This window comes from Pseudophryne corroboree, chromosome 10 (assembly GCF_028390025.1).
Source record: "Pseudophryne corroboree isolate aPseCor3 chromosome 10, aPseCor3.hap2, whole genome shotgun sequence".
Taxonomy (NCBI): Eukaryota; Metazoa; Chordata; class Amphibia; order Anura; family Myobatrachidae; genus Pseudophryne; species Pseudophryne corroboree.
The window spans coordinates 364,450,532-364,475,338 of NC_086453.1; the positions used below are offsets into that span (position 1 = coordinate 364,450,532).

General features: G+C 47.3%; 1 protein-coding gene across 1 annotated transcript in view; it reads left to right on the forward strand.

The window, feature by feature from the left end:
• The first annotated feature begins 3,288 nt into the window (after positions 1 to 3,288).
• LOC134965674 (nicotinamide N-methyltransferase-like) overlaps positions 3,289 to 24,807 on the forward strand; it is a 63,667-nt gene continuing 42,148 nt past the window's right edge. Inside the window, exons 1-2 of the mRNA XM_063941998.1 lie at positions 3,289 to 3,439; positions 5,992 to 6,199. Coding sequence (XP_063798068.1) covers positions 3,289 to 3,439; positions 5,992 to 6,199 — 359 coding nt within the window. The remainder of the gene's footprint in view (positions 3,440 to 5,991; positions 6,200 to 24,807) is intronic.

Here is a 24,807-nt window from a genome sequence, read left to right on the forward strand (position 1 = left end):
ACAGTCCTTTGCGAGGAAGATGAAATATCACAGCAGTCATCCTACTGCAAAGCGGATAACTGAGGCCTTGGCATCCTGGGTGGTGAGAAACGTGGTTCCGGTATCCATCATTACTGCAGAGCCAACTAGAGACTTGTTGGAGGTACTGTGTCCCCGGTACCAAATACCATCTAGGTTCCATTTCTCTAGGCAGGCGATACCGAAAATGTACACAGACCTCAGAAAAAGAGTCACCAGTGTCCTAAAAAATGCAGCTGTACCCAATGTCCACTTAACCACGGACATGTGGACAAGTGGAGCAGGGCAGGGTCAGGACTATATGACTGTGACAGCCCACTGGGTAGATGTATGGACTCCCGCCGCAAGAACAGCAGCGGCGGCACCAGTAGCAGCATCTCGCAAACGCCAACTCTTTCCTAGGCAGGCTACGCTTTGTATCACCGCTTTCCAGAATACGCACACAGCTGAAAACCTCTTACGGCAACTGAGGAAGATCATCGCGGAATGGCTTACCCCAATTGGACTCTCCTGTGGATTTGTGGCATCGGACAACGCCAGCAATATTGTGTGTGCATTAAATCTGGGCCAATTCCAGCACGTCCCATGTTTTGCACATACCTTGAATTTGGTGGTGCAGAATTTTTTTAAAAACGACAGGGGCGTGCAAGAGATGCTGTCGGTGGCCAGAAGAATTGCGGGACACTTTCGGCGTACAGGCACCACGTACAGAAAACTGGAGCACCACCAAAAACTACTGAACCTGCCCTGCCATCATCTGAAGCAAGAAGTGGTAACGAGGTGGAATTCAACCCTCTATATGCTTCAGAGGTTGGAGGAGCAGCAAAAGGCCATTCAAGCCTATACAATTGAGCACGATATAGTAGGTGGAATGCACCTGTCTCAAGTGCAGTGGAGAATGATTTCAACGTTGTGCAAGGTTCTGATGCCCTTTGAACTTGCCACACGTGAAGTCAGTTCAGACACTGCCAGCCTGAGTCAGGTCATTCCCCTCATCAGGCTTTTGCAGAAGAAGCTGGAGGCATTGAAGGAGGAGCTAACACGGAGCGATTCCGCTAGGCATGTGGGACTTGTGGATGGAGCCCTTAATTCGCTTAACAAGGATTCACGGGTGGTCAATCTGTTGAAATCAGAGCACTACATTTTGGCCACCGTGCTCGATCCTAGATTTAAAGCCTACCTTGGATCTCTCTTTCCGGCAGACACAGGTCTGCTGGGGTTGAAAGACCTGCTGGTGACAAAATTGTCAAGTCAAGCGGAACGCGACCTGTCAACATCTCCTCCTTCACATTCTCCCGCAACTGGGGGTGCGAGGAAAAGGCTCAGAATTCCGAGCCCACCCGCTGGCGGTGATGCAGGGCAGTCTGGAGCGACTGCTGATGCTGACATCTGGTCCGGACTGAAGGACCTGACAACGATTACGGACATGTCGTCTACTGTCACTGCATATGATTCTCTCAACATTGATAGAATGGTGGAGGATTATATGAGTGACCGCATCCAAGTAGGCACGTCACACAGTCCGTACTTATACTGGCAGGAAAAAGAGGCAATTTGGAGGCCCTTGCACAAACTGGCTTTATTCTACCTAAGTTGCCCTCCCACAAGTGTGTACTCCGAAAGAGTGTTTAGTGCCGCCGCTCACCTTGTCAGCAATCGGCGTACGAGGTTACATCCAGAAAATGTGGAGAAGATGATGTTCATTAAAATGAATTATAATCAATTCCTCCGCGGAGACATTGACCAGCAGCAATTGCCTCCACAAAGTACACAGGGAGCTGAGATGGTGGATTCCAGTGGGGACGAATTGATAATCTGTGAGGAGGGGGATGTACACGGTGATATATCGGAGGGTGAAGATGAGGTGGACATCTTGCCTCTGTAGAGCCAGTTTGTGCAAGGAGAGATTAATTGCTTCTTTTTTGGGGGGGGTCCAAACCAACCCGTCATATCAGTCACAGTCGTGTGGCAGACCCTGTCACTGAAATGATGGGTTGGTTAAAGTGTGCATGTCCTGTTTTGTTTATACAACATAAGGGTGGGTGGGAGGGCCCAAGGATAATTCCATCTTGCACCTCTTTTTTCTTTTCTTTTTCTTTGCATCATGTGCTGATTGGGGAGGGTTTTTTGGAAGGGACATCCTGCGTGACACTGCAGTGCCACTCCTAGATGGGCCCGGTGTTTGTGTCGGCCACTAGGGTCGCTAATCTTACTCACACAGCTACCTCATTGCGCCTCTTTTTTTCTTTGCGTCATGTGCTGTTTGGGGAGGGTTTTTTGGAAGGGACATCCTGCGTGACACTGCAGTGCCACTCCTAGATGGGCCCGGTGTTTGTGTCGGCCACTAGGGTCGCTAATCTTACTCACACAGTCAGCTACCTCATTGCGCCTCTTTTTTTCTTTGCGTCATGTGCTGTTTGGGGAGGGTTTTTTGGAAGGGCCATCCTGCGTGACACTGCAGTGCCACTCCTAGATGGGCCCGGTGTTTGTGTCGGCCACTAGGGTCGCTAATCTTACTCACACAGCTACCTCATTGCGCCTCTTTTTTTCTTTGCGTCATGTGCTGTTTGGGGAGGGTTTTTTGGAAGGGACATCCTGCGTGACACTGCAGTGCCACTCCTAGATGGGCCCGGTGTTTGTGTCGGCCACTAGGGTCGCTTATCTTACTCACACAGCGACCTCGGTGCAAATTTTAGGACTAAAAATAATATTGTGAGGTGTGAGGTATTCAGAATAGACTGAAAGTGAGTGTAAATTATGGTTTTTGAGGTTAATAATACTTTGGGATCAAAATGACCCCCAAATTCTATGATTTAAGCTGTTTTTTAGTGTTTTTGGAAAAAAACACCCGAATCCAAAACACACCCGAATCCGACAAAAAAAATTCGGTGAGGTTTTGCCAAAACGCGTTCGAACCCAAAACACGGCCGCGGAACCGAACCCAAAACCAAAACACAAAACCCGAAAAATTTCAGGCGCTCATCTCTAGTTGTGGGCAGCTTTTACCTCTCAAAGCGCATTTTGTTTCTATCTACAATTCCTTTTTGAAAAATAATTAGTATAATGATTTATTCTGCTTTAGGAGATGATCACACTGTCACCTGCATTCCCATGACAGCTCATGAGGCTGATAAACCATCATGTGATAACACTGATATCCTGGTTACTGATGAATATAAATAACTGGATCCTAGTGTATATAAACAGAATTCCTGAGCCAGTAAATTAATAGACGTGAGCGGCAGACAGCCTGTGACACAGTAATACAAGATGGATTCCAGCGCCCATAAATTCTATCCTGTACATGGCGTTGATTCTAGAGAACATCTGGAAACATTTTTTTCTAACAAACCAGACATGGCTTTTGGAGCCGATTCAATTAAATTTCCAATGGAATGTTTACACCGTGCATTCAGTGAGGGTATGTATATTATGCTGACAGTATGTATACTATACTGACCAACTTACCCTAGTGTGAGTGATTGCATGTACATTGTGTGTTAGTGAATTAAGACTGTTCTCTCGAATGGGGCAGGGACTAATGTGCATGACAAATATATTCTCTGTACAGCGCTGTATAAAATGCTCTGACTATATAAATAAATAGTAATAATGATACTTTATGATGAAGATAAGATTATATATTTCTATGCAGTTGTTATAGTGAAGAATTACTTTTTAATTTGCTAAATGCAATGCCTATGACTCTTTCTTTGATGACGGAACATGACTGTGTACAGTACATACTGATTGCCATTGAGTGTTAGGAATATACATTACATCATTATATCTGTCCACTGACATGTCTATATAACATACAGTACTGTACAGTAAAGTAGTTCTTACACTATAGTGTATTTCAATGGAGGCCTCTCACATGCACAATGGTGAATCTTGCACTATAGTATTTTATTGGACACCTCATGCATGCGCAACAGTGATTTTTAAAAGCAAAATCTGGTGGATGATCACTAGTATTACACTCACCAGTAATGCCATACGCCAAATGCCAGAGATGGATAGATGAGCGAGGCTCCATCTGTATGCATTATATCATTAGATCTGCCCACTTACATACTGTAGTTACAGTGTATTGAGTGAGGATTGAAGAACCCTGTGTAATCACACTGTCAGGTGACAAGGACTAGAAGGGCAAATTGAGCACTTGAAATGGCCTCAGACAAGACCAACTAAAAAGTAGGTGGGATTGACCAGGGCCAAAACTAGGATTTTTGTCACCCAGGGCAAGGCAGCAATTTGGCACCCCCCCTTTCTGACATAAAATTAATATCATTCCTCCTCCCTACCACACTTTATAAAGGATAGAGTGCACTGCAAACAGAGGGGTCTTACAGTTGCGTGGGAGGATCCCTGGCAGCCATGATAATCCCAGTTCTAATGTCAGGGTCACAGGATCCCTTGCTGCTCAGCACCAGACCCCAAGATATGATGCAGGATCTCCTCACCTATGTGTAGCCACCAGCCCATGTGCAAGCTACTGTAACTCACCAGCTGGTTCCCTTGTCGGATGTAATTTCTGGTTACACCATCTGGGTCCCCCCTGAGAGCTTGAAGTCAGGGAAGTGGCAGAAACAGGGTCACCATGATGCTACCAGAGCAGGATGTGGGACTGTACCATCGCTAGGGAGTACGGAGTAGAAGATAGTTTAAGTAAAAGAAGGAAAATCACATGAGGGTAGAGGGCCCTGCTCATGAGAGCTTACATTCTAAATGGGAGGGGCAGACAGACCAGGGTGACACAGATGGGGTAAACAGTGAGTGTGGGAAAGAAGGACTAGGAGGAGAGTTTGCTGAGTTTGGTAAAGAAATAGGTACAGGGTGTACAGTTTTAGTGCCCCTAAAGCTGCATGATTCCCATAGAGCTGAGATGGGAAGGGCTGGCAAAACATATGTGGGGCCCGGAAGATACTGGGGGGGTGTCAAAATCCTGGATGTTTGGCCATGCACCTCTAAAAAAATTAATGAGGAACACTATGCATACACTATGGACAGGAACATTCATCATTCTCAACAGCTGGCTCAGGCCTCTGCCAGTATCCTCAGACAAGCCTGTGCCCAGGTAATGAGTTTCTAAATCTGTTTTTGAAGTGCTACAATGCAGCAGCAACACTTTGTTTCCATGCCAAGTTCTGTTGTGCTTCACATACAGACTCATTTGCACACAGCTATACAAGTGTTGCATATCATATGAAACAGCACACTCTCCTGGTACAGGCTAGTGGGTGTAGTATGGAATCCCGACCGCCGGCATACCTAGAGCGTGGTGAGCGCAAATGAGCCCCTTGTAGGCTCGCTGCACTCGCCACGCTGCGAGCACGGTGATGCACTACGCACGCCACGTTATTTATTCTCCCTCCAAGGGGGTCATGGACCCCCAAGAGGGAGATAATGTGTTGGTATGCCAGCTGATGGGATTTTGGCGCTGGTATACTGTGCACTGGGATCCCAACAGCTGGCAAACTGAAGACTTTCCCAGGCTAGGTGCATTGCATTGTAATAGACACTAGCAGAGGGAACTGGTAACTCACACGCCAGGCATCAGTGATATCTAAGTGTGTATGTTTTCTAAGAATTTACAGTATGGCACATGATGGACATTTCTATGGTCTGTAAGTGTCTGTGTGTTTATGCTGGAAAAGTTGCTCCAGTTACTGGAAATGCTGATCAGAGAATTACTTACATACCTCATACATTACAGTGAAGCAGCAACAGGTGTGTTGTGAGGAAGTGGCTTACCTGTATCTAGGGATGTGCGGGTTCTCACTTGTTTTGGATAACGAATAAGAAAAATATGGATAAATCCAAACTTGCAATAAATTTGACAGAAAAATAGTATATCTGAACCCGCACACCTCTACCAGTAACAGGACATTGCAGAATGATGCATAGTAGAGTACTGTAGATGCTATATATTATATTACACTCTGTAATCACTGGAATCTTTCCCTGCAGGTCACATTAACGGAGACCTTTTGATTGACATCAGTTTTGGATCCTTCATCCATCATCTATATACAGCCAGTGGATATTTCAAACAGATCCTTGTGCTGAAAGTCTCTGAGCAATGTATTATGGAGCTGAACAAATGGATTAACACACATACCGGAGCGTTTGATTGGTCTCACATAATGCCATATATTACATGCCTAGAAGGTAACAGGTAAGAAAACATATTTTCCAAAACATCTATTAAGAGTAACCCCAGTGTCAGTACTCAGTAACCTATTCCAAATACTTTACACTGGGCCTCATTTATCCTGGGATGAAATAAATATCTGTTGTACAGCTCATGCCATTGGGGGTAATTCAGATCTGATAGCTGCTGATGATCAGGTCCTAACTGCGCATGCGTATGCACCGCTATGCGCGTCGGACAACAACAATGGAGATTGTCTGTCAACGACGGGATGGTGTGAAAAATCCATTTGCATGGGCGTTCGCAAGGTGATTGAGAGGAGGAAGCCGTTTGTGGGTGGTAACTGACCGTTTTCTGGGAGTGCTCTGGAAAACGCAGACATTCCCAAGCATTTTCTGGGAGGGTGTCTGACGTCAGCTCCGGCCCAATCAGCCTGATTCTATCGCACTGGAAGAGTAAGTCCTGGGCTGCGCAGAGACGGCACACACAGAATTTTAGCAGCTCGGCATACACATAGCATCGCACACTTGCACAGCAAAAATACACTCCCCCTGTAGGCGGTGACAATCTGATTGCATGACAGTAAAAAATGCAGCCCAGCAATCAGATCTGAATGACCACCATGGTCTCCTGTTATATGTATTTCAACAGACTTAGATAATATTACTAAACACATTACTGCTAAACACTTTCATTTGAAATAAACAACTTGCCCAAATCCCTGGGTTTCTATTTCATTCATCACCTAAATCCATAGGGATTCTTCTTCTCTTCTCTCCTGAAGGAGAGCAATAGGTAAAAATAAAAAAACCCTTTACTGAGGGACATGAAGTTGCTCTTTGCAGAATATAAACATGAATTCATTAAAAGGAGCCTTATAGTACATACCCGTCGTGAGTCTGGCTGCAGTATGGGAAACCATTCTCTTGGCTGTTTGTTATTGACCTCTTGTGGTCTAAGAATGAACATATTATTAAGCCAGATCAATTAAAGTACTGGCATCTACTTTAATAGGTGTTATGCAGGCAGTGGCGGCCTGGGATGGGGGGCATGGTGCCATCTGCTGTCTTAGCTCTTAGGCCAACTGCAGCCACACTCTGCTTGCACATGGCCAGCTGTGGGAGGCAGGAAGGAGGTAGGTAGAGAGAATGTTTCCTGCCTGGCCGCTCTGCACTATAACACAATAAGAGTAGGTGTGCAGGGCAGCTCCGCCTCCCTGAGCTCCTCTCTCAATGACAGGTGTAATGACACATGTGTATCGGGCTGCTGTGTACCACTGCTGGGTAGCTTCCCATCATCGGATAAGAATAGCTGGGCAGTCACAGGAGACTAGGAAAAAGTATAGCAGGTACATTTGTTTGTGCTGCTGAGGAGTGGTTATTGGAGGAAAAAGGAAGATTGCTATTGACTGGGTGGGGACAGAGTGACTGCTGTGGGGTGGACACTGAGGGGGCCTGAGTAGGGGGTTGATGTATGATGGTTGTTGAAGTCGGGAGTGCATTGAAGGGAGATGCTGTGAGGTGGACATTGAAAGGGTTAGGGAGTGATGTGATATGGACATTATAGGAGGGTGCTGTGTGGGGTTGATAGTGAACGGGGAGTTCTGTGATAGCTGGACAGAAAAATATGGAGGGGTACTTTGACGTGGGCATTGAAGGAGGGTGACCAGTGCCGTAACTAGACATTTTAGCGCTGTGTGCAAGATGTGGCATCAGCGCTCCCCCCTTATGCAAAACAGGTGCAGTGTGCACCGTAAGTGCGCGCAAAAAATATAGGGGTGTGGCTTCATGGTGAAGGGGTGTGGCCACACAATAATACCAATTCAAATTACATATTATAGTAGTCTCCATCATTCAAATTACGCTGCTCAGTAGCGCCACTACACCAGGTAGAGCCCCTTTTACACATTACGGCAGACAGCGCCCCCTTTTTACACTTTACGGCAGACAGCGTCCCCTTTTTACACATTACAGCGACAGCGTCCACCTTTTTACACATTACGCAGACAGCGTCCCTTTTTTACACATTACGGCAGACAGCATCCCCTTTTTACACATTACGGCAGACAGCGTCTCCTTTTTACACATTACGGCAGACTGTATCCCCTTTTTACACATTACGGCAGACAGCGTCCCCCTATTTACACATTATGGCAGACAGTGTCCCCTTTTTACACATTACAGCAAACAGCGTCCCCTATTTAACACATTACGGTAGACAGCGTCCTCCTTTTTACACATTACGGCATGGGTAGGGGGGAGAGGCATGGGGGGAAGAGGCATGGGGAGGGGTGGAAGAGGCATGGGGAGGGGAGGGGGGAGGGGCATGGGTAGGGGAGGGGGGAGGGGCATGGGGAGGGGAGGGAAGGGGGGGAAGGGGGGGAGAGGCATGGGGAGGGGAGGGAGGGGGAGGAAGAGGCATGGGGAGGGGAGGGAGGGGGGGGAAGAGGAATGGGGAGGGGAGGGAGGGGGGGAAGAGGCATGGGGAGGGGAGGGAGGGGGGGAAGAGGCATGGGGAGGGGAGGGAAGGGGGAAAGAGGCATGGGGAGGGGAGGGAAGGGGGGAAGAGGCATGGGGAGGGGAGGGAAGGGAGGAAGAGGCATGGGGAGGGGAGGGAAGGGGGGAAGAGGCATGGGGAGGGGAGGGAGGGGGGGAAGAGGCATGGGGAGGGGAGGGAGGGGTGGAAGAGGCATGGGGAGGGGAGGGAAGGGGGGAAGAGGCATGGGGAGGGGAGGGGAGGGAAGGGGGGAAGAGGCATTGGGAGGGGAGGGAAGGGGGGAAGAGGCATGGGGAGGGGAGGGAAGGGGGGAAGAGGCATGGGGAGGGGAGGGAAGGGGGGAAGAGGCATGGGGAGGGAAGGGGAGAAGAGGCATGGGGAGGGAAGAGACATATAAGATAGCATGGCCCTGCACACAGCCACATATAAAATACACAAACACACTCACATATAACATATACTGTACACACACACACACACACACACACACACACATATACACAGCCACAAATAAACACTCATAGCCACATATATATATATACACACACACACACACACACACACACACACATGCTGTATATGTACATACACACAGCCACACACAAACATCCACATGTATACATATACACACACTCATCAATATATATAGTTATACAAACACAGCCACAGATATTCACTCTCTCCCTACCCCGTCACTCTCCCCTGTCAGTCCAATCTTCTTACCAGCTCTACATGTAGCTACCACTCCGCTGCTGAACCTGCTGCTTCATGTGGGAGCCGGCCAGCCGGGGTTTCAGGAGGCGATAGCCGGCGGGGGTTTCGAGGTGCGAGCAGGGCTGCCGGAGTAGTGTGGGGGCGGGAGCCGGCCAGCCGTATTGTCAGGATACGGGACTCGGGAGCAGTGCGGCCAGACTAGTGTTGTGGTGGAAGCTGCACACAGTGTACAGCGGGGTTGTCAGGGGGCGGCCAGTGAATGTAACTGGCTGGTGGCAATGGAGAATGTGCCTCTTCTTTGCTGGTGGCTCCCGGCGGCAACCGACTACATGGCCTCTGTGACTTCCGCCCATGCACAGACACAAACTGTCCAGCGCTGCCTGCTGTGTTTGTAATTAAGGCACTGTATATTAGCAGCGCTGCCTCCGGCAGGGTAGGAGCCAGGCGCAGCGCTACTAATATACACTACACTACAGCAGGCAGCACTGCAGTTTAGGCGGCCAAAGTGTTCATGCAGATGGTGCGCTCATAGAGACACTGCGCTGTGTGCAATACCCCATCCGCACACACCTAGTTACAGCTCTGAGGGTGACTGCCAGGTGGTGTGCATTGGAGGGGCAGGGGGGTCTGTAAGCTAGTTATTAAAGGTGGGGAGTGCTTGGGAAGGACAGTGAAGGCTCTGATGGGAGTGGTGAGGTGAATTTGAGGGGCCAGCGTGCTGTGGGGTGGCTGTTAGAAGGGGCTGTGGAAGGGTGGTGCTGTGAAGTGGATAGTAGAGGAAAGAAGAGGGCTGTGAGATGAACTTTGAAAGGGACAAGGGTGACACATGGTAGACTGTGAAGGAAAAAGTGAATGCTGTAAGGGGACAGTGAGGGTGTCTCTGAGGAGAACGCTGAGTACTATTGTTGGTACAGCGAGACCAGTGTGTGATGTGCACAGGGGCATAGGGAGGGCGGTTCCAGTGGAGCACAAGCTGCAGATGCCAAAACCTCCAGAGGGTGCTTTTGGGTCCCGGAGCTGCAGGGAGCATGGTCAGCAGAGCAGCGGGTCCCGGAGCTGCACAGAGCATGGTCAGTTGAGCGGCCGGACCTGGAGCTGCAGGGAGCATGGTCAGCGGAGCGGCAGATCCTGGAGCTGCAGGAAGGGCAAGCAGCAGAGTGGCAGGTCCCGTGAATTGTGGAGCAGCAGGACCTGCAGCTGCAGGGAGGGTGAGACACACACAATCTTACTCTCTCCTGGCTAGTGTATATGGAGCTACCTGGCATAGAGTGTACATAAGGCTACCTGACATAAAGTGTACATGGGGCTACCTGGTGTAGAGTGTACATGGGGCTACCTGGCATAGAGTGTACATGGGGCTACCTGACATAAAGTGTACATGGGCTACCTGGTGTAGAGTGTACATGGGGCTACCTGGCATAGAGTGTACATGGGGCTACCTGGCATAAAGTGTACAAGGGGCTATCTGGCGTAAAGTGTACATGGGGCTACCTAGCATAGAGTGTACATGGGGCTACCTTTCATAGAGTGTACATGGGGCTACCTGTCATAAAGTGTACATGGGGCTACCTGGCATAGAGTGTATGTGGGGTTACCTGGCGTAGAGTGTACATGTGGCTACCTGGAATTTAGTGTATATGGGGCTACTTTGTGTAGAGTGTATATGGGGCTACCTGGCATAAAGTGTACATGTGGCTACCTGGCATAAAGTGTACATGGGGATACCTAGTGTAGAGTGTACATGGGGCTACCTGGAGTTTAGTGTATATAGGGCTACTTGGTGTAGAGTGTCTATGGGGCTACCTGGCATAATGTGTATATGGGGCTACCTGGAATAACTTGTATATAGCGCTACCTTGCTTAATGTGCATATGGGGAAGGTGAGGGAACTGGGAGTTGAGGAAGGTGATGGAGCTAGGGGCTGAGGAAGGTGATGGAGTTGGAGGCTGAGTAAGGTGAAGGGCTTAGGAAGATGATGGAGGCTGAAGATTGGGCTTTGGCAGAGGAAGATGAGGGTCTGGGAGCTGAGGATGGTGATGGGTCTGTGGGCTGAGGAAGGTGAAGGGGGATGTAGCTGACGAAAGTGATGGGGATGTGTTTATGTATAATTGGGGGGAGCCAAGGCACGAGCTTGCTCCAGGTGCTATGGCTACACGCTACAGCTCTGGCTGTGCAGTCAGTGAGTGAACTGTGGGGGAGGGGGTCAGTGGGTGAGATATGATGTCAGTGAGTACTGCAAGGGGCACAGTGTTATATGGAATAAACTGACTGAGACCGAGAGCTTTAGAGGGGGTAATGAGAGACAAGGGGAAAATTGAGGATATATGCAGGGAGGACTAAGGGGCCTATTTGTCACCATCCGCATCCTTGGATGCAGATGTCATGTGATAACATCACCCAAACTTGCACTGCAATAATTGATTACATCGCAGGAATGTGTCAATTATAACATGCAGGGACACAGCTTGCGAGCAAGCTCTGTCCCTGCGATGACACTCCACAGCATCATCAGGGTATTTTTCATAAAAATACCCTGATGTCCTGCTGCGCATGCGCTGCCGCCACCGACAGGGGCAGAAAAAGCTGGGCAAGTGACTGTCTATCACAGTGCTGCCCTGTGAACTCACCAGCCTGAGATGGCAAAATTACATGCAGTATCTTTCCATATATTTTTTTTTTAAGTCAATTTGGCCACATAGTATTTTATTTATTTATTTCTATTATAAGTATGGGGAATTCGATGTGGTTACTAAAAAAATATGAATCAAAGGGTTTGGAGTAGTTTTTCATGAAAACTACTCCAAATGGCCTTTAATACATTCAGGTGATACTAAAATAATGTGAAATGGGTGTGAAAACAGAAAACACCCCTTTTCACATTTATTTTAGTAAAAATAATGTTAATAAATGGACCTCTAAATGAGGCACCTATGGGGGGGGGGGCAGTCAGGAAAATATGTGGCACCCCACCAAAAGATCACTTTCCTTTTTCATATTCACTGTGGAATGTCTTCTTTTTACTCATATTTTTGTCTTATGTGTGGTTGTGGTATATTTATTTATTAATATCTACAAATGCATAGAGTGCATTGGTGACAATGGACAGGAGTGTGCAATGCTGAAAGTACAGATGGGTCCTCCGTTATCTTGGCTGTTTCTGCACCTAGACGGAGGTTTAGTCATGCCTAGGCGAAAGCTTAGGTTGCTGAGTTTAATCACGGACAGGCGCGTTGACGCACGAGTATGCAATACATATCTCTGCCACTGGTTTGCTCTTGCTCCACTAATCTAGTACTTTAGTTTGAATAGCGGCAGATTGATCTACAGTACAAGCTCTGGCACATGGTCAGTGACGACTTTAATGTTAATATACAGTTCTGTACTGCATAGTGCACACACAGATGGTGACCAATGGTCAGATGGAGAGAGTAGAAAAAATTTGTTTATACAGATGCAAACAAATGTGTTAAAACACTTGTGTATGCAGACACAACTAATGTGTGAAAGGAATAATGTAGCTAATTGATTTATAATACAGTGCAACAAAGACTGTGTTTTGAGATATGAGCGTCCGAGTCCCCTAACAGCAAAAACAAACACCAATGGGAAGGAATCGCTGCTTGCATTACTTTTACACTTGAACTTGGGTAACTTCCATGCAGCGATGTGGTTGAGCAAGTGGTGAAGGCTCCCGGCTACCACGCTGAGAGTCCCGGGTTCGATTACCAAAGTGCCAATCACTTCATTAATTTTTTTTTTTCTTAGTAATACATTCAATGGAAGGGTGCACACAGGTTTCACATAAATCAGAGTAAATCTGCAGGAATGACTCATTTCACTATCTAAAATACACAGCGGTAATGAGCACCAGTAGACGTACAGTACTAGTCAATATAAATTAGTGTATTCTGATGCAACTACCTGTTTGAGAAAGACAGTACTGTAGATCGTCGGCGTTAGAGAATCTGTGTTGAACTTTATACAACTCGTTAATTTACAAAAAAATTGTATTATCATTCACTGCCGACAATAGCCAAACACTGCCGAGAAAGCCTAGGATTCATAAATAAGGAGCTTTCAAATAGACCTGCTTTTAGCTGGCATGTTCAGATAGTCATGCACGGATCAGTGAGATCTGTGCATCTTTCTCTGTGGAAAAGGGTTAGGAATAGTAAAAAATGTCCCAAAAAAATTGCGTGGGGTCCCCCCTCTTAAGCATAACTAGCCTCGGGCTCTTTGAGCTGGTCCTGGTAGTTTAAATACCGGGGGGAAATTGACTGGGGTCCCTTGTATTTAGATAACCAACACTGGGCTCTTGGGCCAGCCCTGGTTCCAAAAATATGGGCAACAAAAGATGTAGGACAGAAGACGTAGGGGTCCCCCGTATTTTTAAAACCAGTAACCAGGCTCCATTATCCAAGATAATGCCACAGCCGGGGACACATTTATGTAGATCACTGCAGCAGTGGCATTACCCCCCCCCAACTAGTCACCTCTGGTTGGGGTACCCTGGGGGTGTGGGGACCCCTTAAACTTAAGCCCCCCCTAGGCACCCAAGGGCCAGGGGTGAAGCCTGATGCTGTCTTCCCCATCCCTGGGTGGTGGATAGGGGGCTGATAGCCTTTTTGTGTGTAAAAAAAGAATATTGTTTTTGTTTTAGAACTACATGTCCCAGCATGTCTCCCCCACTTGATGATACTTGAAGGATTTGTGATTTTTTCTAAAATTGACCTGAGAGGAGCATATAACCTCATCAGAATCAAGTCAGGGGATGAGTGGAAAACGGCATTCAGTACTCAGTCAGGCCACTATGAGTATCTGGTTATGCCATTCGGCCTGTCCAACGCTCCGGCAGTTTTCCAGGATCTCATTAACGATGTGCTCCGTGAATTTCTTGGAAAATTCGTTGTAGTCTACTTAGATGATATTTTGATATATTCTGACTCTATAGAACAACATGTTACCCAGGTGCGTCAGGTTCTAAAAAAATTACGTGAAAATCACCTATAACACCGGCCAGACTAAAATTTAAAATTAACAGGAGTTAATTTTTTCCCTTATTCAGTTGGGAGATTTGTCAGCTTCATGAATTCCACCGGTGTTGGGCCAAATCCTGGCCAGCTTTTAGTTAGCCAGATCCAAGAGCTTACTCAGATGGTTCAGGATCTGTCCCTTCGGGTGAGGTCACAGGAAGATCTGATACGGACTTCCCCGAGGGTCATTCCTGAACCAAAAATGCATCTGCCTGACCGTTTTTCTGGGGATAGAAAGCAGTTTTTTAATTTTAAAGAGTCTTGTAAATTGTATTTTCGTTTAAGACCAGTATCCTCAGGTACGGAATCTCAGCGGGTAGGAATTATTATTTCTCTGCTACAGGGGGATCCTCAGACCTGGGCTTTTGGTTTAAAGACAGACGATCCAGCCTTATTGTCTGTAGACGCCTTTCTGGGGTCCTTAGGGCTTTTGTATGACGACCCTGATAGAGAGGCATCCGCCGAGAGTCAGTTGCGTGCTCTCAGACAGGGTAGGAATCCCGCAGAGATTTATTGTACAGAGTTTCGCCGTTGGTCGAACGACTGTGGATGGAATGACCCAGCCTTGCGCAGTCAGTTTCGCCTCGGCTTATCCGAGTCTATAAAAGACAGTCTCCTTCAGTATCCCGCTCCTGAGACTCTCGATAAACTCATGGAGCTCTCTATTAAGATTGATCGTCGTCTCAGAGAGCGGAGGGCTGAAAAAGGAGCATCTGTCGGGTCTACTCCTTGTGTTTTTTCCATTCCTGTGGACATAGAGGAGCCCATGCAGATAGGCCTCTCCAGACTGTCTCCAGAAGAAAGAACCAGAAGGCAAAATTCTGGTCTTTGTTTATACTGTGGGGGTAAGGGACATTTTGCCCGTAGTTGTCCGAACAAGTCGGGAAACGCCTCGACCAAGTGAGTTGTGAGGGGGTTCACTTTGGTCTACAGCTTATCTCCTCAAATAATTCACTGTTGGTTCCAGCTAAAGTTTCCTTTGGCAGCCTCTGTTCTTCGGTCTCGGCTTTTGTGGACAGTGGAGCTGCAGGGAACTTTATGGATTTAACATGGGCCAAGGCCTTAGGTATTCCTCAGTTAGCCTTGGGTAGGTGTATCACCATGCATGGTTTAGATGGGAGTCCCTTGTCCAATGGGGTTATTTCTCTCTGTACACCTTCTGTTCTACTTTCGGTAGGAGCTCTGCATTCTGAAAAGATTGAGTTTTTCCTTACCCATTGCCCAGCAGTTCCTGTGGTTCTGGGTCACCCTTGGCTGGCCTTTCATAATCCCATCATTGATTGGCAGTTGGGGGAGATCTTACAATGGGGTACCATCTGTAATAAGGAATGTATTACGCTTCCCATCAGAATTGCTGCTGTCATTCCCGCACCCATTCCTGTGGTATACCAGGATTTTGTTGATGTATTTTCCAAGGGCAATGCGGATATTCTGCCTCCCCATAGGCCTTATGATTGTTCTATTGAGTTAATTCCTGGTGCCACTTTGCCTAAGGGAAGGTTATATGCATTGTCCGGACCTGAAACTGTGGCCATGAATGAGTATGTTAAAGAAAGCCTAGGGAAAGGATTTATCAGGCCATCTAAATCCCCTTTAAGTGCAGGCTTCTTCTTCGTGGAGAAGAAGGATGGATCACTCAGACCTTGCATCGACTTTAGAGCCTTGAATAAAATCTCTGTAAAGAATACTTACCCTTTGCCGCTGATTTCTGTCCTCTTTGATCAGCTACGTTCGGCGGTGATTTTTTCTAAAATTGACCTGAGAGGAGCATATAACCTCATCAGAATCAAGTCAGGGGATGAGTGGAAAACGGCATTCAGTACTCAGTCAGGCCACTATGAGTATCTGGTTATGCCATTCGGCCTGTCCAACGCTCCGGCAGTTTTCCAGGATCTCATTAACGATGTGCTCCGTGAATTTCTTGGAAAATTCGTTGTAGTCTACTTAGATGATATTTTGATATATTCTGACTCTATAGAACAACATGTTACCCAGGTGCGTCAGGTTCTAAAAAAATTACGTGAAAATCACCTATATGCCAAGCTGGAGAAGTGTGAATTTCATGTCACGGAGGTATCCTTTTTAGGGTACATTATTTCCCCTCGGGGATTCTGTATGGAACCAAAGAAGCTCCAAGCCATCCTTAGTTGGGCGCAACCCACCAATTTAAAAGCAATTCAGCGCTTTTTAGGGTTTGCAAATTACTATAGAAGATTTATTCACTCTTTCTCTGACCTAGTTGCTCCCATTGTGGCACTGACTAAGAAGGGAGCAGATCCTACCAACTGGTCACGTGATGCGGAGTTATCTTTTCAGGCCTTGAAACAAGCCTTTGTCTCAGCCCCTGTCCTCAGACATCCCAACCCAGAATTGCCTTTCATTGTTGAGGTCGATGCCTCGGAGGTTGGAGTAGGGGCTATCCTGTCTCAGAAGGATCCGGATTCCCTAGAATTACATCCTTGTGCCTTCATGTCCAGGAAATTCTCATCTGCTGAATCCAACTACGATGTTGGTAACCGGGAATTACTGGCTATTAAATGGGCTTTTGAGGAGTGGAGGCATTGGCTTGAAGGAGCCACTCATACCATTTCAGTTTTGACTGATCACAAAAATCTTCAATACATTGAATCAGCCAAACGGCTGAATGCCCGGCAAGCTCGTTGGGCTTTATTTTTTACTCGTTTCAAGTTCATTATCACCTTCAGGCCAGGTTCCAAGAATACCAAGGCAGATGCCCTATCACGCAGTTTTCTTCCAGTTCAAGACAACAGTCCTGTTACTCCCATACTTCCATCTTCAGTCATTCGGGCAGGCCTCACACAAGATTTATTTACCCAGTTGAAGCAGCTTCAACATCAAGCTCCTGGTAATACTCCTGCTGGTCGTCTTTATGTCCCCGAGTTTTTGAGAGCAACGGTTTTGACAGAGTTTCACGATAGCAAAGTTGCCGGGCATCCGGGGATTGCTAAGACTTTTGAATTAGTTTCCCGCTCGGTATGGTGGCCTGGTCTTTCCAAAGACATTAAGGAGTTTGTTTTTTCTTGTCAGGTCTGTGCACAGCATAAGGTTCCCCGTTCCTTGCCTATCGGTCAACTTATGCCCTTGAATGTTCCTCTTAGGCCATGGTCTCATATTTCCATGGATTTTGTGGTGGACCTCCCTCTGTCAGCCGGATGCCGAGTCATATGGGTGGTAGTGGACCGTTTTAGCAAAATGGCCCATTTTATTGCTCTTCCCCGATTGCCATCTGCCCAGGGATTGGCAGTCTTGTTCCTCCGCCATGTTTTCAGACTCCATGGGTTACCCACTGATATTGTTTCTGATCGGGGTCCACAATTCATTGCACAATTTTGGAAGTCTTTTTGTGCCTCATTGAAGATGAAATTATCTTTAACGTCTGGCTACCATCCCCAATCCAACGGGCAGACTGAGCGAGTCAATCAATCATTAAAACAATATTTGCGTTTGTACTCGGCCAAACTCCAAAATGACTGGTCTGAGTTTCTTCCGTTAGCAGAGTTTGCTTACAACAATGCCTGTCATTCCTCCACCAATGTATCTCCATTTTTTACAGTTTTTGGTTTTCACCCTAGAGCTAATTCCTTTTTTCAACATTCCTCTGTCTCCTCACTGACCTTGACCTCTCATCTCAAACTCATTTGGAGAAAAGTGCACCTGGCTCTCAGAAAAGCTGCATTTCGGGAGAAAAAAATTTCTGACAGGCTCCGGCGGCCGTGCACTTTCAAAGTTGGAGATAGGGTATGGTTGTCGACTCGCAACATTAAACTTCGACAAACCTCAGCCAGATTGGGTCCTAAATTTATTGGACCATTTCAAATTATCAAAAAAGTCAATCCAGTGGCTTTCCGGTTACGGTTACCAAAAACTTTACGGATCGGAAATACCTTCCATTGCTCCTTGTTAAAACCTTATGTTTCGTCCAGTAAATTTCCTCGCAAGATCGCTCAGGGGAAATCACCAATAGACGTACAGGGTCAGCAGGAGTTCTTAGTGGAGAAGGTTCTCGATTCCAAGTTGTCCCGGGGTCGGCTTTATTTTTTGGTGCATTGGAGAGGTTATGGTCCAGAGGAAAGGTCTTGGGTCCTGGATGAGGATCTCCATGCCCCGAGGCTCAAAAGGGCGTTTTTTCGATAATTTCCTCAGAAGCCTGGCCTTAGGGGTTCCTTGACCCCTCCTCAAGGGGTGGGTACTGTTAGGCGCCGAGGGTCCGCCCGTCAGTGCGGCCCGGCGCCTAGCAACTAGGGACGCCGCAGGCAGACAGCCGCCGGCTCCCTAGCAACGCTAGACGCCGGGCGCACGGAGCCGCTCTGACCATAGCAACGGGGACGCCACTGTCGGACCGCGTTCCCCGTTGCTAGGTCTAATGAATCAGGTCAAATTGCATCCTGGCCGTGCAGCATGCAGCTGCACGGCATAATTAACATTACCCTGTCTGGATCCGGATTGGAGGGGTTCTAAATAAAAGCACTCTCAGGACTTCTCACAGACGCCGGTGTTAGCTTCCTGTTGCTGTGTCTGTTACAGAGAGTTTCCAGTCTTGCTCCATCCGGTTGTTCCTGTCCTCAGTGATCCAGTACTCGGAATTTGTCATCTTTCCTGGAGTCCTACCGAGCACCTTTAACATCCTGTGGTGTTCGTGAGTCGCGGCGTAGCCGTGTGTTGCGGCTTGACCGCTTACTATTTATTATTTAGTTTTATTGTGTTCCGGAGCTTTTGCGGAGGATTCCGCTCCCACTAGTCCACTCTGGTATCCAGCGGTGCTGGATAGGAGTAACGGATCAGTGGATCTTTGGTTGTCCTTTTCCCTGGCGGTTTGTCCGCACATACTTTTGGTTAAGTTAGATAGCTTGTAACCCCTGGTCTGGTTGCTTAGTCAGAGGGCCCCTTGTTATCACCCTGTCTCGGATTTCCCTTTGTCTCCCATTAAGACCTGAGGGGGCATCGGGGTTGGGCAGACATAATCCGCCCTTCGAACGCGGCTGCCATGGGCTCAAGCAACCATAGTCTCGCAGGGGATTTCTGATAACACGGGCGAGACAACGGAGTTAGGGCACCAGGGGTTACTAGGCTTTCCTGCTCCCGTAACCAGCATATCTTTCCAGTACTCAGACCTCTGCCATAAGATCTCATCTGGTCTGGAGTACGGGAATCATAACAGCAGCTTAGCGCAGCTCCATTCTGGCGTATGATGGGAACTTTGCAGTCTGCGGTTAACAGCGAGGTTAATTGGGGTGACTCATGCGGGTGACCCCAATTAACTTTGCGGATCGCTGCAGATGGCAATGTTCCCATAATAGGCTAGAATGGAGCTGCTAGAAGCTCTAATCTGTCAGGTCTCTGGTTTTGTCTGTCCCCGGAGGGGGCACTAGTGGGTCAGTGCTGGTGTGGTGTATAAAACGAGGAGGCTTAATAAAAGTCCTGCGCATATGCGCTGATGTTTATTATGTCACAGAGTAATTGAATAACGGATGAAATGCAATGAATGATAACTTGAAGCCAATAATAACAGAAACGCAAAAGTCACTGATAACAGAAATTGGTAATAATGATAACTTGAAAATCTGGAAGCAAAACGATACTGTATTTATGGCTGAAGAAAACAGAACTCCGGTTGTTTGTAAAAAGCACACAATCTCTATAACATGAAATTTCTTTGGCCTAGCACGGCCCAGGCAGGAGACAGTCCTACTCAGCAAGAGTGTTAAATGCTGGATACAATGCACAGAATGGAATGCTGTTAATTAGGTGCACAGGTTTAGCAAAGAGTAACACCTAAGGAAAGTCTCTTACTGCAGATGGAGTAAGTGATCTGTGGCTGGAGTCTGAAGCAGGCTGGAAGAAATGAGAACTGAAGATTTGAATGATGAAAGGTACAACAGGGGATCCACTTGGAGACAGGAACACGGGAACCAGGAGCAATAGTACACTGAGTGTGACTCGTTGTCCGAGGCAATGAGAATGAGCCAGGAACTGTAGTTTATACCCCTTGCTCTGTGATGATTGGATGTCGAATCTCTGTGGTAACACACCCTGCTGGATTGAGTGTCCGGATCAGCTGAGCGCAGGTGTCATGGCGGTGTCCATACCGGACAGACACTAGCACACAGTGGGGCACACACTGGACGCAGTTCAGGGGTACTCAGCGACATCAGTTTTGGTGCTTGCGGGCAGTGCACTCATGCAGCCGCGACTGGGGCCATGACCTCTGGAGGCCTGCACACCAGCACGCTGGTAAGTGAGATGCTGCAGAACGCCGATTCCTGACAAATTCTAGCTGGAGCACTCAGCCTGTTTGACAGGGCAGAAGGGCATAGCCAATCAGGAGAGCGCAATGACGTGGCGCTCCCTGATTAGCTGATGGGATCTCCAGTGACAGCAGTCCGGGGATCCTGGCATTCGGGAATAGGGGTTTCATGTGTACACATGGAACCCCTTTAGTTGCGTAGAGCCATGCAGCCACGACTGGGGCCATGACCTCTGGAGGCCTGCACACCTGCACGCTGGTAAGTGAGATGCTGCAGAACGCTGATTCCTGACAGTACCCCCTCCTTTATGGGTGGGCGCCGAACACCCCCGTGGCTTGAGAGGAAACAGTCTATGGAAAGCTTGGACTAACCGTGGAGCATGAACATCAGTGGCATTAATCCAACTCCTCTCCTCGGGACCATATCCGGACCATTCAATCAGATATTGTAGACGACCATAGCGATGTTGAGAGTCCAGGATCTTCTCCACCTCATATTCCACACACTGATGAGTCTGGACTTTTGGTGCCGCCGGAAGAACTCTCTGGAAACAGTTAAGAATTAATGGTCTAAGGAGAGAAACATGAAATGAGTTGGGAACTTTCAGAAAAGAAGGTAATTTCAATTTATAAACCACTGGATTGATGGCACGTTCTATTGGAAATGGACCAATGAATCGTGGAGCAAACTTCATTGAAGGAACTCTAAGACGGAGATTTCGGGTAGTCAGCCAGACTTTGTCTTCTGGCTTTAAACTAGGAACTTCTCGTCTTTTTCGGTCAGCAAAAACTTTGTATTGATGAGATACTTTTTTGAGAGATAAATGAATCTTTTTCCAGATCTGTGAAAACTGTTGAAGAACTGAAGAAGCTGCGGGCACATCTATGATGGGTAAATCTGGAAAATCCGGAACTCTGGGATGTTGACTATAAACTGCAAAGAACGGAGTGGTATCTGTGGATGTATGGTAACGGAAATTATGAGCAAAGTCCGCCCAAGGCAATAACTCTACCCATACATCCTGCGAAGAAGAAATATAAAGTCTCAGGAAGGTCTCAAGCTCTTGGTTTACCCTCTCTGTCTGACCATTTGCTTGAGGGTGATAGGCAGTGGAGAATTTAAGTTTGACTTGTAGCGCAGAACACAGAGCCCTCCAGAATTGTGCCACAAACTGTACTCCCCGATCAGATATTATTTCAGTTGGAAGTCCATGCAACCTAAAAATTTCATGAAGGAATAACTGCGCTAATTTTGGAGCAGAGGGCAAGCCCATGAGTGGAACGAAATGAGCCATTTTTGAGAATCTGTCGACCACTACCCAGATGGTATCATATCCTTTTGAAGGATGAAGGTCAGAAATAAAATCCATCGACAGATGAGGCCAGGGACGACTGGGAATAGAATTTGGCAACAGTTGGCCTGCAGGGGCCTGACGAGGAACTTTGTGTTGAGCACACTTGGGACAAGAAGCTATAAATTCTTGAATATCTGCTTTCATATGAGGCCATCAATCGGTTTGAGACAAAAAGTTAAAAGTCTTTAGAATTCCAAGGTGACCAGTAAACTTGGACATGTGAGCCCAAGACAGAAGATTGGAATGAAAATCAGGAGATACAAACATCTTACATGGAGGTGGAACTAAGGATACATTAGTAGCAGCAAACACAACAGGATTCAGTACTGGCTGAGAAACTTGTTCAGAGGATTCCTCATTGGAGCTCCTAGAGCGAGATAATGCATCTACTATGACATTTTGAGAGCCAGGTCTAAACATTAACTTAAAGTCAAAACAAGAGAAAAATAAAGCCCACCTTGCTCGTCAAGGGTTTAAACACTGTGCTGCCTTCAAATAAAGAAGATTCTTATGATCCGTGTAGATGGCAATGGGAAATCTTGCACCCTCCAACAGATACCTCCATTCCTCAAGGGACAGTTTAATTGCTAGAAGTTCCTGATCACCGATGGCGTAGTTCATCTCTGTGGGCAAGAATCTACGAGAAAAAAACCCACAAGGGCGCGTCTTACCATCAGTGCCGACTTGGGACTAGACTGTGCCCACACCAACTGTTGAAGCGTCCACTTCTAGAATGAAGGCCTTGTTGACATCTGGCTGTTGTAACACAGGAGCTGAAATAAAAGCTTGTTTGATTTTATTAAAGGCAGACAGTGCTTCTTCAGACCATTGGGAAGGATTTGCCCCCTTCCGAGTGAGGCAAGTAATAGGAGCTATTAACGTAGAGAACTCTTTAATGAACTTTCTGTAGTAATTGGCGAAGCCAATGAAACGTTGAACTGACTTGAGTGTCGTAGGAAGAGACTAGTTCTGTATAGCCTCTAATTTAGTTGAATCCATTCGAAGGTCGGTACCAGAGATAATGTATCCCAGAAAAGGCATTGAAGAAGCTTCAAACGTGCACTTAGATAATTTTCCATAAAGATGATTCTGGCGAAGACGTCGAAGAACCTCTTTTACTTGCTGGCGGGAAACTAAGCCACGAGAGAAAATCAAGATGTCATCGAGGTAAACCACTACACATTTATACAAAATTTCTCTGAACACCTCGTTGACAAAGTTCTGAAATACTGCCGGGCTTTGCTCAACCCAAAGGGCATCACTAGATATTCGTAGTGGCCATCGCGGGTATTGAAGGCGGTTTTCCACTCATCGCCACTTCGGATCCTGATGAGATTGTAAGCCCCACGAAGATCTGGCTTGGTGAAAATATGAGCACCCCTGACTCTGTCAAACAGTTCAGTAATAAGTGGCAAAGGATAGCTGTTTTTAATAGTAATGTCATTCAAACCTCGATAATCGATGCAGGGGCGTAATCCTCCATCTTTTTTCTTGACGAAGAAGAACCCCGCACCAGCTGGAGATGAAGATGGACGGATAAACCATTTTTGAAGATTCTCCTTTATGTACTCACTCAAAGCTTGAGTCTCAGGAACAGAGAGAGGGTAGGTGCGCCCTCTCGGTGGCTTACTCCCCGAAACCAAATCAATGGGTCAATCGCATTCTCGATGTGGAGGCAGAACATCAGTGGCCTTTTCGCTGAAGATGTCAGCAAATTCTTGATAGGCATCTGGAAGATCAGACTGAAGTTTTACACCCGATGATGCACTTGAGCTAAACACGAATGGAAGCAGGAAGGACTCCATGCAGAAAGCTGTAATGTGAAACCAGTTGATTTGTGGATTGTGTAAATGAAGCCAGGTCATACCTAGTACAATCTCAAAGGTGGCTTTTGGAATGACCAGGACATCATTTAGCTCAGAATGAAGAAAGCCCACACCCGGGACCACTGGCTTGGTTTGCTGAAAGATGGAACCCCCAGCAATTCGACTTCCATCCACGGCAGTGAGGTAGACAGGACGAGACAGCTTTGAGACAGGAATATGGATACTGTCCACTGCGGCTTGTGTGATAAAGTTCCCAGTAGCACCGCAATCCACTAAGGCAGATAAAGACTGAAGACCATTCTGTGTGTTATGAACCACAGGTAGTGGTTCATTCCTATTCTATATTTATAGTTGTCTTGCAGGCCAGGATTTACCATTGCTCTGGTTTGAGAAGACTTGTTTGCTGCCGGTGGTGAGTCTGTGTGATTGCAGCTTGTTCCCATGTGTTCAGCCTCACCTGTCTGTTGATTGCACCTCTCAGTTGTGCAGCAGGGCAGCTGCACAACATAATTAATTAAGACTCTCTGTTATATTCTGGCTCAGTGCAATTCACAGACGTGGGTGATATTTCCAGAGTTCCAGAGTTCTTGAGTTCTGAGCTAGTCCCTGCCAGTTCCTGAGCTCCTGTCTAGCAGTGTCTGTCTAGCTGCTTCGAGTGTCGGTTCCTGTGTCGGTGCCAGTGTCGGTGCCAGTGTCGGTTCCAGTGTCGGTTCCAGTGTCTGATCCCGTGTCCTGCCGTAAAGCGTTCCTGTCCAGAAGTCCTGTGGCTTTGTCTGTGCCTGGTCGAGTATCTGGCTTCTTGGTGTCCCCCGGTCTGCCGTTTGGGATTCTGCCTGTCCTCCGGTTCTGAGAGTCTGTGTCGGCTACAATGGGGGTTCCTGTCCGTTTGCCAGTATTGGTACCGGTTCCGTGAGTAGCGGCTTTGCCGCGTCCGTCGGCCTAG